This window comes from Periplaneta americana, chromosome 5, assembly GCF_040183065.1.
Source record: "Periplaneta americana isolate PAMFEO1 chromosome 5, P.americana_PAMFEO1_priV1, whole genome shotgun sequence".
Lineage (NCBI taxonomy): Eukaryota > Metazoa > Arthropoda > Insecta > Blattodea > Blattidae > Periplaneta > Periplaneta americana.
The window spans coordinates 183,505,567-183,522,408 of record NC_091121.1 but is presented as its reverse complement, the minus strand read 5'-3'; the positions used below and the strand labels follow the sequence as shown (position 1 = coordinate 183,522,408).

At 35.8% G+C, this 16,842-nt stretch overlaps 1 protein-coding gene across 1 annotated transcript in view; it reads left to right on the top strand.

The window, feature by feature from the left end:
• Positions 1–16,842, top strand: part of Tnpo-SR (transportin 3) — an 81,641-nt gene that overhangs the window by 49,414 nt on the left and 15,385 nt on the right. Inside the window, exons 12-14 of the mRNA XM_069826852.1 lie at positions 4,359–4,493; positions 9,107–9,247; positions 12,123–12,334. Coding sequence (XP_069682953.1) covers positions 4,359–4,493; positions 9,107–9,247; positions 12,123–12,334 — 488 coding nt within the window. The remainder of the gene's footprint in view (positions 1–4,358; positions 4,494–9,106; positions 9,248–12,122; positions 12,335–16,842) is intronic.

Below are 16,842 nucleotides of genomic sequence, written 5' to 3'. Positions count from 1 at the left end.
GTCATTGTTGGCCTCACAGCTGCTCATACTGCTTTAATTGACATCTGTAGTACGTGTAATTCCATTGTTGAAGGTCTGTCGTTATTATTTTTTTTATAATATGTGACATTTTGCCTGTTGTTTTGTACTTATAAGCATTTCATTTGTGTTGAAGACTTAATATTGCAATCCTGTGTACATTCTGTCGTCTTCACAAATGGATACAACTCCACGAAAACGGTCTAAAATTATAACATTAGCAGAGCATTCTTCTATGACACAGAGGCAAATTGCTGCAGAATGTCACATCGGTTTGGCTACTGTTAATTCGATCATAAAACGATACAGGGAGACGGGATCCACCACACCCCAGAATAAAAGGAAACTGTGGCCAGAAAAGGAAGACTTCACCTGCAGATGATCGTTTAATTGTCAGGAAAAGTAAATTAAATCCTAGACTAACTGCTGTCGACTTAACCCGCGAGTTAATGGCTACCACTGGGGCGAATATTCACGTCACAACAGTGCGGCGTAGGCTTTTGGAAGCTGGACGAAGGGCTCGTAAGCCTATTAAGAAGCAACTGCTAACCTCTGTTATGTGCAAAAAACGCTTAATGTGGGCAAAATTACATCAACACTGGACAGTGAATGACTGGAAGAATGTACTTTTTTCTGATGAGTCTCATTTCGAGGTCCACGGCCAGCGTGTTTCTTACGTACGGAAAGGATCCGAAAAAGTAACAGCAGCTCATCTCCAACAAGCACCCAAATACCCCCCTAAAGTAATGTTTTGGGGTTGTTTTACACATGAAGGGCCTGGAGCATTAATCCCTATCAAGGGAATGATGAATTCTGACAAATATATTCACTTGTTGGAAACCAGAATCGTACCCCAGCTGCAAAAATCATTTCCGGATGGCAGAGGTGTGTTCCAACAATACCTGGCACCATGCCATACGTCTCGAAAAACTTCAACAAGAAGAATATTCAGGTACTCCCCTGGCCAGGCAACTCACCCGACATTAACCCCATTGAGAACTTGTGGTCAATTTGAAAAGAAGAATGCAAAAAATGGATTGTTCTACAAAGGAGAAGATGATTTCTGCCCTCATTGGTGTATGGTTTCGCGATGAAGAAATGAAGAATATTTGGGGGAAATTAGTGGAATCCATGCCAAATCGTCTCAGAGCTGTTATTAGGAACAAGGGAGGCCACATAGATTACTGAAATATGTCTTAGATCCTTTTTTTATCCTGTTTAAGTGTTTTTGCATAAGAAATTACGTTGTTCAGATTAATTTGCACGCTACTGTATGTACTTTATTCTGTGTAAGACTAGAAACGAAATTATGATGACATTAAATTGTGAACACTTTTCATCTAGGTTACATTCTTTTAAGTTGTAAAATAGTAAAATGACTGCCAAACAATTATGAAAATCCTCACACGGTTACAGTCTCAATTACATTTGGCCTGCACTGGACTAAAGGTGAGCCAGGTAACAGAAATTATCAGATAATCGAGAAACATATTTAAATTATTTAATGTGATTACTAATAAGGGATATTCTACAGAAGCTAAACGGCATCTGCGAGCAGTGTGAGATGAAGATAATTACAAGCAAGACGAATCTCATTGTTATCGGAAGAAAAATAAAGAAAGTAAACGTGCGAATTCGAAATGAGACAGTAGAACAAATGGATTGCTTCAAATACTTGGGGTGTACTATAAGTAGCAACATGAGCTGCTGCCAGGAAGTCGAAAGGAGGATAGCAATGGCAAAGGAAGCTGCGGACCTCTGGAAAAAGATCTAAAGAAGAGACTAGTGAAGTACTTTGTGTGGAATGTGGAACTGTGTGAGACAGAAACATGGACATTACGACGAAGTGAAAAGAAATATCTAGAAGCATTTAAAATGTGGATATGGAGAAGAATGTAGCATGTGAAATGAACGGACAAAATGAAATAAGAAATGTAGTAGTGCTAGAAAGAGTGGGTGAAGAAAGAATAATGCTGAAACTAATCAGAAAAAGAAAAAGAAATTGTCTGGGTCACAGGTGAGAAGAAATTATCTACTGAAGGATGCTCTGGAAAGAATGGTGAATGGGAGAAAAGTTCGGGACAGAAGAAGATATCAGATGATAGACAACATTGAGACAATTGGATTGTATGCAGAGACTAAGAGGAAGGCAAAAGATATGGAAAATTCGAGAATGCTGAGTTTGCAGTGAAGAACCTTCCTTTGACCAGAATGGTATAAATGAATAAATGATAAAACGTAAGATTTAAAAATCTTAATTTATCCAAATAAGCATATCTAATAACTTTTTTTTTTTTTAATTTGCTACCATTCTGAGTTTATTTCCATTACTTTCTGTTTTCTTTTTAATATCAATAAATCAGGTCAAAAAAAAAAAATAATACAAACTAAGCCAGGCCAGATATTTGAAACTACAGTGGAGTCCCTTCATTGTTCATAAGTGAAAGATGAAAACTATTAGCCAATCAAAGATCATTTAATACATTTGTATGTAGTAAGTACTACGTTATTGGTCTTCTTTACCCACCCCTACCTCGGTGATGCAATCACTCCCGAGTAATGAAATCAGTGACTCGTAGACAGTAAGCAGCCAGGTGAGTACAAACACTATTTACTGTTTTAATACTATGTATTACTGAGGATGTTGTACTTCCTTTAAGCATCGGAGGACTATGCAGCAGATTTCCTACAAGTATCAACTTAATTTGTTTTCTGAGTAAATGTATTACGAAACGTATCAATCTAAATGACTTAATAAATATTTTGTCATTGACGTTAAGCCAACGGTCAGTGCGTCTGGCCGCGAAACCAGGTGGCCCGGGTTCGAATCCTGGTCGGGACAAGTTACCTGGTTGAGGTTTTTTCTAGGGTTTTCCCTCAACCCAATACGAGCAAATGCTGGGTAACTTTCTGTGCTGGACCCCGGATTCATTTCACCGGCATTATCACCATTTCATTCAGATGCTAAATAATCTGAGATGTTGATACAGCATCGTAAAATAACCAAATAAAAAAAAAAAGAAAGAAAAAACGTTAAAACAATTATTTTGTTTAGAGGAGTTACCACTGTAATTATTTACTCTTAATTTTGTGTGTGTTGTGTACATATTTAGATGCTAAAATAATTCTTATTTAAGTTTGTAATATTTCCGTGTATAAGTGAAAATACATTGCTTTCTTCTTCTTTACTGTATCTTTTGATGTCAACGTGAAGCATGAATAAAGTGTTCGCCTATCATATATTGAGTGATGTTCCTGTAGTGGATGGAGTCAGCTAGCTTTCCAAATTAGAAGTTTCCATAACATAAAATTCCAATGGAGGGACTCCACTGTACTGTGTTATTGTTATTGATAAGTGGCTATATGTAGACAAGTTAAGGTTGATGTAATAAATTAAGTCACGACGCTGTTATTCCCGGCGTGACTCCTCCTGTTTGGTTACGTCTTAGGAAGTGAAGGCTCTATAAAGTCTAGGTAGGTAGTATCGTTCGTCATTTTTGTTCTTTCGTTGCCGAGCTACCAGACGAGGAATCTGTTTGCCACACCGTTAAACGTAATGTCGTAATTCCTATGATATAAATCAAATGCACTGTATTTCAGCAAATAATTGAGTGGCAAATAACGTCCTCGTGTGCTTTTTGCGAACGCCAACGAAAGAGCCAAAATGGCGGACGATTATATTAAGTATTTATCTAGCCTTAGGAAATGCATAACGTCTTCAACAACGAATCACAAGATGCACACATTTAAATGTAGCCGACCTGCAACGTAATTGGCTGCCAGAAATTAGAGCGACGGGACTATAAATATGATTATTGTATTTTTTTCTTTTACATAAAGTTGCTTTCTTGTCACTTTTCATCAGAAAAGTTATCGTTACATTATTTATCATCATTCTATTTTAAAACATGTTTAGATATATGGTAATCTTAGTTTTGTACAATTTCGAACTTAACATTTGTAATGTCATTGCATCACAAAAAAGATTGTAGATGAAACAAAAGAGAAATAGTAATGCATACACATTGCATTGTGACCAACAGAATTCCTGTTTCATTAACACCTTCATGAATAAAAGTTGACTACATAAGTATAAGTACAGCTAGACCATATTTTTGTAAGAACATGCCTCTGTGATACAATGTTGTTATGAAAGATAGGTAACAATGATTTAATAAAGTTATAGTTTTCTTTTATTAATATTAATGTAGTTAATACATTATTACTTAAGTTAATAGATTTAGAACTTGATGTAGTGAAACTTCGACGTCTCATGCGAGGACGTCTGTTATATGGAAATGTTGCACTTGTTGTTATAGTCGTTTGTTTTTGTTTTACAGAGTGATGTCAAAGCCGAAAGAGGAACAAAGCTGGATCCTGCACTGTGGTTGGACAGATTAGCAGCTATTTTTAGGCATACAAATCCACATGTTGCAAACGGAGCAGTTCATCCTTGTCAAAGTGTTATTACAGAGGTGACTATGGTTTGGTATTAATTTCGTTATTGTTTAGCGAGGTTTCTGTAAATTACAGCTGTTTGAAATTACTTTGAGTGCTTAATCCTTGTCGTAAAATGTTGTACATAATTCGTTATACTACTGGGTTCAAAAAGTTCCCGGAATTTTACTACCATTTTTCATATTAATATATAACAGGGGATATTATACATTTGTTTTGTTGGTAACATTCATGATGTCATTTCCTTAAAGTTTGTTGATAATGGCGATTGTTGGTTTTAAGTTGTAGGCAATTGTTTATCATAGTGTTTTGTTTGTTCGTCGCATTTTGTAATTATGTCCACAGAGCAACGTACAAACATCAAGTTCTGTGTTTTGTTACACAAAACTCCTGCAGAGACATAAGATTGTTGGAAGAAGCATATGGCGAAGCAGCAATGGAAAAAACTCAAGTGTACGCCTGGCATAAATGCTTTTCTGGTGGCCGCGATAGCATCAAAGATGACGTACGCAGCGGCTGACCAACAACTGCAACAAATGAAGCAATCGCTCAGCGTGTGCGTAATGTTGTGAGGGACGACCGACGTAAAACCATAAAAGAGATAGCAGCAGAGGTCGGAATATCAGTCGGAAGTGTACACAATGTTATTCACAAGCATCTCAACATGCATTACGTGTCTCAGAAGTTAGTTCCGAAAATGTTGTCGGCAGAACAGAAAGAAACAAGAATGACTCTTGCTGGGGACATGATTAGTATGGCTGATGAAGATGGTGATTTCTTAAACAAAATTATTGCTGGTGATGAAACTTGGTGCTACTTGTACGACCCAGTCCCTAAACGACAGTCATCTGAGTGGAAATCGAAAACATCTCCTCGGAAGCAAAAATTTCCTAGGGACACTTCCAAAGGCAAAGTTATTTTGGAAGTTTTCTTCGACTCTCAGGGTCTCATCCACCATGAGTTCATTCCAGAAGGTCGTACTGTAACAAAAGAATTGTACGTAGAAATCCTCCGTCGCCTCCGGGACGCAGTGAGAAGGAAACGTCCAGAAAAGTGGGTAGAAAACAACTGGTTCCTTATGCATGACAATGCACCTGCTCATCGCGCAATTATTGTAAAGAATTTTCTTGCCAGGCACAACATAAGTGCTTTGGATCACCCACCATACTCTCCTGAGCTCTCACCACCTGATTACTTTCTGTTTCCCCGTCTGAAAAGTCATCTGAAAGGACGGAGATTCAATGCTGAAGAGGTTATCGCAAACGCGACGAGAGCATTAAGACGGTTTCACAAAATGGCTTCCAGGCCTGCTTCCAGGAACTCTACACGCGTTGGCAAAAGTGTGTTGTTGCGGAAGGCAACTATTTTGAAGGGAATGTTGTAGAATAGTGTTTAAGGTACGTTGTTTCTATGATATTAGCAAATTCCGGGAACTTTTTGAACCTAGTATGTATTAAGTTACACTACATCTTTCTTTATTTGGTTCTAATTTACTGTATATACGCGAATATTCCGCGTTTTCGAATAATCCGCGCACCCTAATTTCAAGAGAGAAAAAAATCTGTAATTATTTGTGTTTTATTATCAAGAAATTAAGCCTACATAATGTTGTAATCCAAAACTAAATAAAATATCAATTTGTTTTAAGAAACGTGTCATAATCTTCACATGCTGTTGTAGAAGTATCCGGGACTCTACCTACAATAGCAAGGAAAAAAATGCAAATTACCCTAATTTTAAGAGAGAAAAAAATCTGTAATTTGTGTTTTATTATCAAGAAATTAAGCCTACATAATGTTGTAATCCAAAACTAAATAAAATATCAATTTGTTTTAAGAAACGTGTCATAATCTTCACATGCTGTTGTAGAAGTATCCGGGACTCTACCTACAATAGCAAGGAAAAAATGAAAATTACCCTAATTTTAAGAGAGAAAAAAATCTGTAATTTGTGTTTTATTATCAAGAAATTAAGCCTACATAATGTTGTAATCCAAAACTAAATAAAATATCAATTTATTTTAAGAAACGTGTCATAATCTTCACATGCTGTTGTAGAAGTATCCGGGACTCTACCTACAATAGCAAGGAAAAAAATGCAAATTACCCTAATTTTAAGAGAGGAAAAAATCTGTAATTTGTGTTTTATTATCAAGAAATTAAGCCTACATAATGTTGTAATCCAAAACTAAATAAAATATCAATTTATTTTAAGAAACGCGTCATAATCTTCACATGCTGTTGTAGAAGTATCCGGGACTCTACCTACAATAGCAAGGAAAAAATGAAAATTACCCTAATTTTAAGAGAGAAAAAAAATCTGTAATTTGTGTTTTATTATCAAGAAATTAAGCCTACGGCGAAGCGGTACCAATCTTATTTCAAATAATGCGCATACCCCAGTTTTTCTTCGCTAAATTCCGGAAAAAATATGCATGGAGTATTCACGTATATACAGTATTTGTCCAGAAAGGAGCTGAATTCCCTCTCATAGCATTTAAATCTCATTGCAACTTTTCTTAGATCCCTTAAGACAGTGATGTCAAAGAAAATTAAGCAACTTTTATTTAAAGCATTTTTTCCTATACTGAAATTCTGAAATGGAATAGGATGTTTGAAACGACACATATCCAATACAGATAAATAATAATAATAATAATAATAATAATAATAATAATAATAATAATAATAATAATAATAATAATAAACCATGCTATAACTTTACATAATTTTATTAATTGCTCAAATAACCTTAATTAACATATAAACACATAGCAAATCTTTTCTAAAAAAATTTCAGTTCCATGTATTTCAGTATTATGATTTCAAAGCCACCTCAACTCTCAAAATATGTGACAAGTCATGTTGATTGTTTAGTGTGACTCTTCTAGATTAGAAACATGTCAGTTTATGATGGAAAAGTAAATATGATGTTAGTGCTAGGTAAAGACAGGAGAAACTATTAAATGAGAAATGAAATTTGGTGACAGATGGATTGGACGTGCTGGACCTGTTTTCCCTATTCATTTTGTAATCTTTCCTATTACTGTATACTTCAATGAAAATACCCTGCATGTAACTGCTCAACAGTTTATGAAAAAAAAAGTTTCAATAAAAGTTGCTTAGTTTATTGAGGGGGAACAAAAAAAAATTCCAGGGTTTCATTTAAAAATCTGAAGATTATCCCTGTAGCCCCCTAAAGGGGCCCCGGGAAATATTGTCCATATCACAGTTTGGAAGACCCCTTCCCCCAATAAAATTTAGAAGACAAAGCATTCGGTTTTATCTATTCATTTAAGAGATGTTAACTTGTGACACTTTATGTAGACCACCCTGTATATATGAGTAATGAACACACATATATTCTCGTATAGCTGAGTAGTCACAGACAGAGATAAACGAGTTCTAATATTCATGCACCAAATCTACGCATATAAACCAAAATTAAAACCATTAAACAAGGGTAGAGTAAAACTAATTCATAGGACTCACCTTCACTGCTGTTGTAGATGGTGTTGAAGATCTGGATTTATTTGTAGAGAAACTCCATGCGCCTAGTTTTGAGAGATGCAAACTTTATTATTGAAGTCTCTTATGTCGTTAACAGGTTTTTTTTTTTTTTTTTTCCACTGCCAACATACTCGTAGCCAATGTACTTAATCGGTCTTCTGTCATGGAGTTTTTTATTTTTTATTTTATTGGGTTATTTTACGACGCTTTATCAACATCTAGGTTATTTAGCGTCTGAATGATATGAAGGTGATAATGCCAGTGAAATGAGTCCGGGATCCAGCACCGAAAGTTACCCAGCATTTGCTTGTATTGGATTAAGGGAAAACCCCGGAAAAACCTCAACCAGGTAACTTACCCCGACCGGGATTCGAACCCGGGCCACCTGGTTTCGCAGCCAGACGTGCTGACCGTTACTCCACAGGTGTGGACGTCATGGTGTTACAGAGGAATGTTTTAATTCTCCTTTCATTTAATACACACACATTTTCACACACGTCCGTCTCCAAACTTCAAGTGTTACTGTTTCAACTTTCAATATGCACCAATGGAGCTTGTATTTTTCCTTACTTTGCTGAACAAAAGACAACAGAATCAGCCCCCGTGCGTAACGGTATTTTGAAAAGAAAAAGTAAAGAGAGAAAACAAGGAAAGAGGGAGAAAGGAACAGGATGCCAGATCCAAGAGAGATGGAGCATCTCTGTTTCTCTGTCACTAGCACGTTAAGACCTGTGCGAGCCAGAGCTATTGTAACCATTGTACCAAACCAGAAAATATTCTCGCCTGAGGCTATTTCATCCTGCTAGAGAAAAATTGTGCAAGCTGCTTCAACCTGTCCAATGGAGATTTAAAGACACACGACACACGAACGGGACATTCTCTAGGGACAAAAAATTTAGGAACGTTATTGCACATTGGAAAATAATAGATGTAATAATATTAATACAGTAATACGTATGATTATTGTTGGCTTTTAAGGTGTTGACGTGCTCCTGTGCTCATATAGAGGAACTGTCACTGACAATGTCACTTAAGAATTTAGTTGACATGGAAATGTAAATGTCTTAGGTGTTAGGGATTAAGAAAAAAAATAAGTAAGTTTGGATGGACTTATTTTTCAGATGTGGCCTATCCTTTCAAATGCCTGTACTAAGTATCAGGCAGATGGTCGTGTAATGGAGAGGTGTTGCAGATGTCTAAGGTTTGCGGTTCGTTGTGTGGGCAAACAGTCTGCACATCTTCTAGAACCACTTGTTAAGCAGGTAAGAAAATCAGGCTTCAAAAATGTATATACCAGCTTCCATTTACAGCGTAAGAAATTGTAGAAAGTTCGACAGTAGCTTACAAACTGTAAATAATTACCGTCTTTTCTCGATTACCTCACGCTCTCAAATAAGCCGTGAAAGACCAAAAGAAAAAAAATTAACAAACATATTCACAACAAATTAAAAACAACTAAACACAAATACAGTTCAGTTAACGATGTTGCCAACTTAATTTTGAATAAACTGCACATTTCTATTTTTTACTTGTATATTTCGAAAAAAAAGTGCGCGGGATATTCGAGAAAATATGGTAATGTGTAAGAGAGGCTTTCTGGGAACTGCATAATTTTTAGTGAATGTAGTCAGTTGTGAGAAATGTTTTATTAAATCACATAATACTTATTATTCAAATCTGACTTTTCAGGTCCCGGTAAAGCTGACTCGAATAAATTAAAGAGAAAAATTGTTTTGGGGCCTTCGGCTGAGTGTGCCAATACTTTACCTACTGAGCTATCCGGGAACTCTACCAGAGTCCGACTCAATTATTCCCTTTTATATCCACATACCTCAAGTGAGTTGAAAAGATGACAAAGACCCAGAGTTTGTGGGTAGCTCAGTCAATAGAGCGTTGGTGTGCTGAACTAAAAGTCCTGAGTTCGATACCCAGCCTCGGAACAATTTTTTCCTCTTGAAATTATTCAAGTCATCTTTACAGGGAGCTATTACTGAAAAGTCAGATTTGTATAATACATGTCACTGTTCGTTAACAGAAAACCACAATTTAAGTCACACAGAAAAAGTGTGCACTCAATGCTGAGTCTTTGATGTCTTGTCAATTCACTTGAGGTATGTGGATATAAAGGGAATAATTGAGACGGGAACTGGTAGAGTTCCTGAGTAGCTCAGTTGATAGAGCATTGACGTGCTCAGCCAAAGGTCTTGGGTTCGATACCCGGCCCGGGAACAAATATTCCCTTGAAATTATTGATGTTTATTATTGTAACATATTCAGTGTTAATTCACTCAACTGCTTCAAACTCGATATGCTTCAATAGAGTTAAACAAAAGTATGTGGAACTGAATGGCAATTAATGTTCTTTTGTTTTATTAAAGATGTAACATTCAAGTGTTACTTTATTGATGAATTTTAAAATTTAAGAGTTACTGTAGTAAGAAACTTGAAATTAAAGAAGTTTTTATTATTAACATAGTTAAAATATATGCATTTCGTCACTAAAACTTAACATTTAAGAGGTCATATGAGCGCTATAAATTGAAGACTTACTTGATCAAAGACTTACAATTTAAGAAAAATACCTGAAATTAAAATGTTATTTATCAAAAGGCTTAAAATTAAAGAGATGCTTTATTAAGGTAAGCGTTCACTACATCGTATCGCACGCATCGGCTCTCTGCAAATCCATCCACGTTTCTCGGATGACCAACTTTTTCGATGCGTGCAGTCATGGCCTTCTTTAATAAATCAATTTTAATTGCTCAACTGTTACTATTATGTTGTGCCATGTTCAGTTTCGCGCCAAAATGGCAAACGGATAACTTATTTCGCTTGTAGAAAACTAGGAAGACTTATATAATTTGAGGCATTCCCATTACAGTAATGAAGTCGTTTCTTAAGGTACGGTCACACGTCGCTACTTTTGCAGCACTGCAGTACAAAAAAACTGCGCAATTCTCGTACTGCGACGTGTGAACAACGGTGCAACCCGAAAAGTAGCGGCTGCCGAACCTGCTGCCCGCTACTTTTCCATGCTGCGCGCAGCTTAGAAGTAGCGACGTGTGAACAGGGTTCTCAGGGTTGCAGCCGCAGCATTTTGATATCGGTTTTGTTGAAACTTTTGCTGCGGTTGCGACCAGTGTTGCCACCCAAATGTGCCAATGATACTTTTATTGTTTGGATGTATTTTAATGTTAGATGTAATGAAGATAAATGATTTGTAACAGTTATTAAATGCACAACACAGTCTGAGCATATTTGCTGACAATATAATTAATTTTTTTTTATTTTCTGTAGCGTAGTTTCAAACAGGAGGGTTGCCAACATTGATTACGTGAATATGCTGTTGGTTATCATTCAAGTATATAGGCGTTTTTAAAAGCTTTATAGTAAAAATAATGCCAATTTCTGAATACTAGTTAGGGCAGAAAAGCAAATAATTATAATTAATAATTAATAATAATAATTAATGTATTATAATAGATAAGTAAGCTTTCGCATGAGTTTCTTAATAATGCGAACATAACCACAAAATGTATATTGAGAAGTCAACACGGAGATGGAAACCTGCAGCGTGACTGCGGCTGCAAAAGTAGCGCCTTGTGTGTGAACAGACTCGCAACTTCCAGTTGCAACTTTTGCTGCACTCGGGTTGCGCAGCACGAAAAGTAGCGTGCAGCGCGCTACTTTTGGCTTACGTGTGAACACGACACGCAACTTTTGCTGCAAAAGTAGCAATGTGTGACCGTACCTTTACATATATATTGTGTTAACCAATATCTCTTTCGTTTCTCCTCTTCAATTAAGACGTATGAAGCAATTACAAATTCTTATTCGCTAACAGTCATAATTAATAGACCTAACCTCAACACTCCTCTGTTTTCAGCAATGTCAATATCGTACGACATCATGTCTTAAACAGCTGATAGGGAATTCGATGAGGTGATGAGGTAGAGATGTTACAGTGAACGCACTGCACTTAAAATATCCATTGCGTGCGATTCGTACGAGGAGTACGATATGATATAGTGAATGCTTACCTTTAGAGGACATAGAATCCAAACTTACAATTGAAGGTTTAATTTGTTAATGGACGACTGTCGTAAGTATAATGAATGGTATCTGTTAATGTTTCAGATTGTGACCCTGTATCAGATGCATCAGCACAGCTGTTTCCTGTATCTGGGGAGCATTCTTGTGGACGAGTACGCCACCGAGCCAGGCTGTGTGCAAGGACTGCTAGACATGTTACAAGCATTTTTAGGACCCACATTTATAATTTTACAAGAGACAAATGGACTGAAGAATCATCCTGATACAGTGGATGATCTTTTTAGACTTTGTGCAAGGTACATTTATTAAAATGTAAAAGACTATGTTTATCATAAGATTTTGACTATAATATTTTTTATCATAAGATTTTGCTGTGTGTATTATTTTTTCGTTCTTTGTTTTATGCTGTTGTGCTTGTTGGTTGATTAGTGTCCAGTCTCCATTTATGGTCAACTAATGCCTTCCTAAACTATGCTTATCTTTAGTTTTGCATCTTCTTTTTGGATATTTGATATTTATTATTATGTCATAGAGTCAAAAAGACTGTCGACAAAGTCAACAGTAACAAGTAAGACACAAGGAAAGCAATAATAATATTAAATCACTATATTGTCTAAATCATAAAATTCATTAATGTTGTTGTTGTTGTTGTTGTTATCTAATGCCGGGCTTTGGCAACGAAGCCATTAGCGTTCTTGCTCTCCAATATTTCTCTGTGGTGGATCCATCAGGTAGAACTTCACAGGTTATGAGGTGATCTTCAGTCATTTCTTCTTCTTTGTTGGATAGAAGGCAATTTGGATTTGTGTAAATTTCTATTTTATTCAAGTGTTTGGGCAAATAATCGTGTTCTGTAAGCAGTCTGAATTTTGCTACTGCAGATTTACGTGGGATTTCTGGAATAATTTCTGGTTTTTTTATTAAAATGCTCCATTTTTTATCTTTGGCTTTGGTACATAGTGCTTGGTTTTGCTTGATTTTATATTTATTTTTAATTAGTCTTTTGATGGATGTAAAAGGTAGGCTTGTATTTGTATTCTGAATTAAATTGGATCCTTTTTTGTCAAGAAAGTCAGCAGTTTCATTTCCAGCAATTCCGCAATGTGCAGGTATCCATTGCAATTGAATTCTTTTCTGTAGTTTTTGAAGTTGTTGGATCATTTTGTGACATTCTTTAATTTGGATTGACATCATTTTATATGAATTTATTGCATATAATGCTGCTTTAGAATCAGAGAGAATGACAGCATTTTGAAATTTATCTATTCTGTACAGTAGGTGTTGGAGTGAGATATGAATAGCCGTTATTTCCGCATCAAAATTTGTTGTGTGATGTCCTGCTGGTTGATAAAATGAGAATAACGCCCACGTAATTCCTGATCCTGAGTTGTTATCGATAGTAGACCCATCTGTGTAGATATGTAACCATTCTTCTGGTGGGTATCTATTGTTCACAGCTTCTAATGCTAGCACTTTTAGTACAGGTTTGGAAGTTTCAGATTTTGTAACTGGTTCTTCTAAATATACTTGAATGTTAATTGGTTCGAAGGTTAGAGGGTTTTCTCTGCTTAAAATGTTTTCTTTAGATTTAGGGAGATTCAATTCTGTTTTTATTTCTGTGACTTTGGACAGGAAACTTGTTTGCGTTTTCAACTTGGTTGGTTGTAACAGTCTTTTTTCCCATTTTGTTGTTGTTAACGTAGCATTTTTTCATGGTGTGTTAGTGCCTGCTCCTCTAGAGTGAGATATATTGGAGGGTTCTGGGTTAGGGCTTGCATTGCCGTGATTGGGGTTGATTTTGCTGCACCAGTTATTAGTCGCAGGGCCTGATTTTGGCATACTTCTAGTCGATTCAGGTTGAAATTATTTGCTGTAATTAATACCTCCGCATTGTAGAGCAGTATTGGCTTGATGAATGTTTTGTACGTGATGTTCAAAGTCTGCCGATTACTACCCCACTTTGCTCCAGGTAATCTCTTTAAAATTGGAAGTCTTTTTGTTGATTTGTTTACTACTGCTTCAATATGATTTCTCCAAGATAATTTTGAATAAAAAATTGTCCCTAAATATTTCGTTAAGAAAAAAGACATGAACAGAATCAAAGCAACGGAAATGAAATTTTTCAGGAGAACAGCAGGATATACTCTTTTAGACCGAAAAAGGAATGAAGAAATTTTAGAACAATTAGAAGTAGAGTCAGTAGAAGAAAAAATCAGCAGATACAAATTCAATTGGCTAGATCATGTAAGAAGAATGGAAAATTCAAGAATCCCAAAAATTATGATGCAATATAAACCTAGAGGACATCGTCGACCAGGAAGACCGTTAAGAAGACTGCTAGATGGGGCCGAAACAGGTCTACAGAGGCCTAATTCGTGAAGGATGATGATGATGATGATGATATTTCGTTTCATATGTGTGTCTCAGGTTTGTTTTCTTGAACTGTAGATTCAGTTTTGGGATGTTTTTCTTCAAGCTAAATATATGAAACGTTGTTTTATCAGTATTTATAGCCATCAAATTGTTGTCAGTCCACTTTTCTAATAGGATCAGAGTCTTTTCCATTGAAGTTTTGGATTTGACTATTTGTGGGGAAGATGTCCACATGACCATGTCGTCTGCAAAAAGAGGTGTCTTTATTTCTGCGCTTGAAACAATCGGGGGGGGGGAGATCGTTGATGTAGATGTTAATGTTGTAAAATACCTTCTGGATAACCCAACCACAGACAAGTCTTTTGATTGCATTCTTTTCAAAATAAAAAATTTCACTAGCCAGCTTATTGCATATTGTAAGAGCACTGATCGAATTAGTGGTGCACATGATTAGGTAATCTCCAGAGCAGTGTTAGTTGCCTTTCAACCTCCGATTGATGCCCAACAACTTTCCTATGGACAAGACAGCAGGTTGTATGTGTGCTGTGGCGCAGACATACACTTTCCGCTGAGCGTTCCTGTAATTGGATCATGTAGTTGTTCGAATCCAAGTACTTTTACCAAACCCTTTAACTCTATTAAATATGGAATATAATCTAAATTTAACAGAAGAAATACTGAAATCAGAAGTAAACACTGAAATACTAAAACAATTGTCTTTAGAGACAATTAATATTAGGTACCCTCCACAAAACTGGCTTCATTTATACACCGACGGATCCTTGATCTCCAGAGAACAAGGTGCCGGTGCAGGTGTTACGTGCTGTCTCTTCTCACTTTATAGATCTCTTGGGTATGGAACAACAAGTTTTGATGGAGAAATCATTGCAATAAGTGAAAGTCTCAGGAATCTTCTATGCCACATCAGTAAATTTAAAAATGCAGTTATATTGTCAGACTCCAAAGCAGCTATTCTATCAACAGTCTCTAAACACACACCTTCATCTCAAACAGCAGAAATAACTAAAATGCTCTCTCAATTAATATCACTCAATAAAAGAATTGTATTCCAATGGATACCATCCCATTGTGGAATCCTGGGAAACGAGAATTAGGATGCTTTAGCAAAGAAGGGCAGCACTGCTACTTACAGACCTGTTACTAAATCTACGTATTACTCTGTGAAGAGATTTATTAAATCTACATACTTAGACTTCAACAAACAAAATTTGATAACACAATCTCAAGGGAAAAAATGGAACCCTCTGCATCATAATCCACAGTTAATTCCCGATTTACCACGAAAATCGTCTGTAGCTGCATTTAGATTGGCAACTGGCCATGATTGTTTGGCCAAACACCTGCATAGAATTGGAATATATCAGTCCCCTAACTGTCCATTGTGCAACTCAAACCAAGAAATGGATTCGGAACACCTCAAAATCTGTGCTTCAGTGGCTGGCCATGATAATATCTTTGAAAAATATTGGAGTGCAAGAGGTCAAATGACTTTATTGTCAAACGCCTGGCATTAGAAAACAACAACTTTTAAATAAATGTGTAATTTTTTGTTTATTCTCTCATTTCTTTGCTCTCTCTCTCTCTTTTTCTTTTTTTTTTTCCCCTCCCCCTCCCCCTCAGTGTTACTTTATCCGACAGATTTTTTTTTTCTACATTTGAAATTCATAGCATTTGTGGAGAAGCATGTTAGTTTTATGTTATTGATCAAATTAATGTCATTAAATTCAGTTATTGTGAAATCTACAGCAAAAGTAAAGTTTTTCAATAGCTAATGTAAACAATTATAGTTCTCCTAGAAACATTTGTTTATTCACAAATAGTTACTGCCAGTTAGTCTAATTGATGTAGTTTAACGTAAAATATATTAAATAGAATTTCAAAATGGAACTGAAGAAACGTGTGGTATGAATGTGTTAAGGTTCAATGTTTAAAAATAAATTTATCCCGACTTTTTGTTATCTTTAACTCTGAAAAACACTTTTACATAACATTCATGAATATGTTCTATTAGAACATAGTATAATATTAAGAAATATACCGTAACATAATAATAATAATACACAAAATTTAAAATACCGATGTAAATTGTAAACAATTTTAATAATAACCCCCCCCCCCTTGACAAAATTGTGGTACTTTAAACGGAATACAGTAGTTGTATAAACAGATGATAATTTTGTAACAATGAATACAGCGACAATAAAACAAGACACTTTATTGTTATTATTAACACTAGTCTTACGTGCTCATTTGTGTGTCGTTTTGTAAGCAATGTTCATAAATATGATCATATTACCCCATCCCTATATTGAAGCAGTAGGTTCGCTTGAACTAGATAAGAAAAGAAATTTACATTCACGTCTCTTTCTCTTCGAAATCTTGAACTCTTCTATTCCTTCGTACCTGTCGT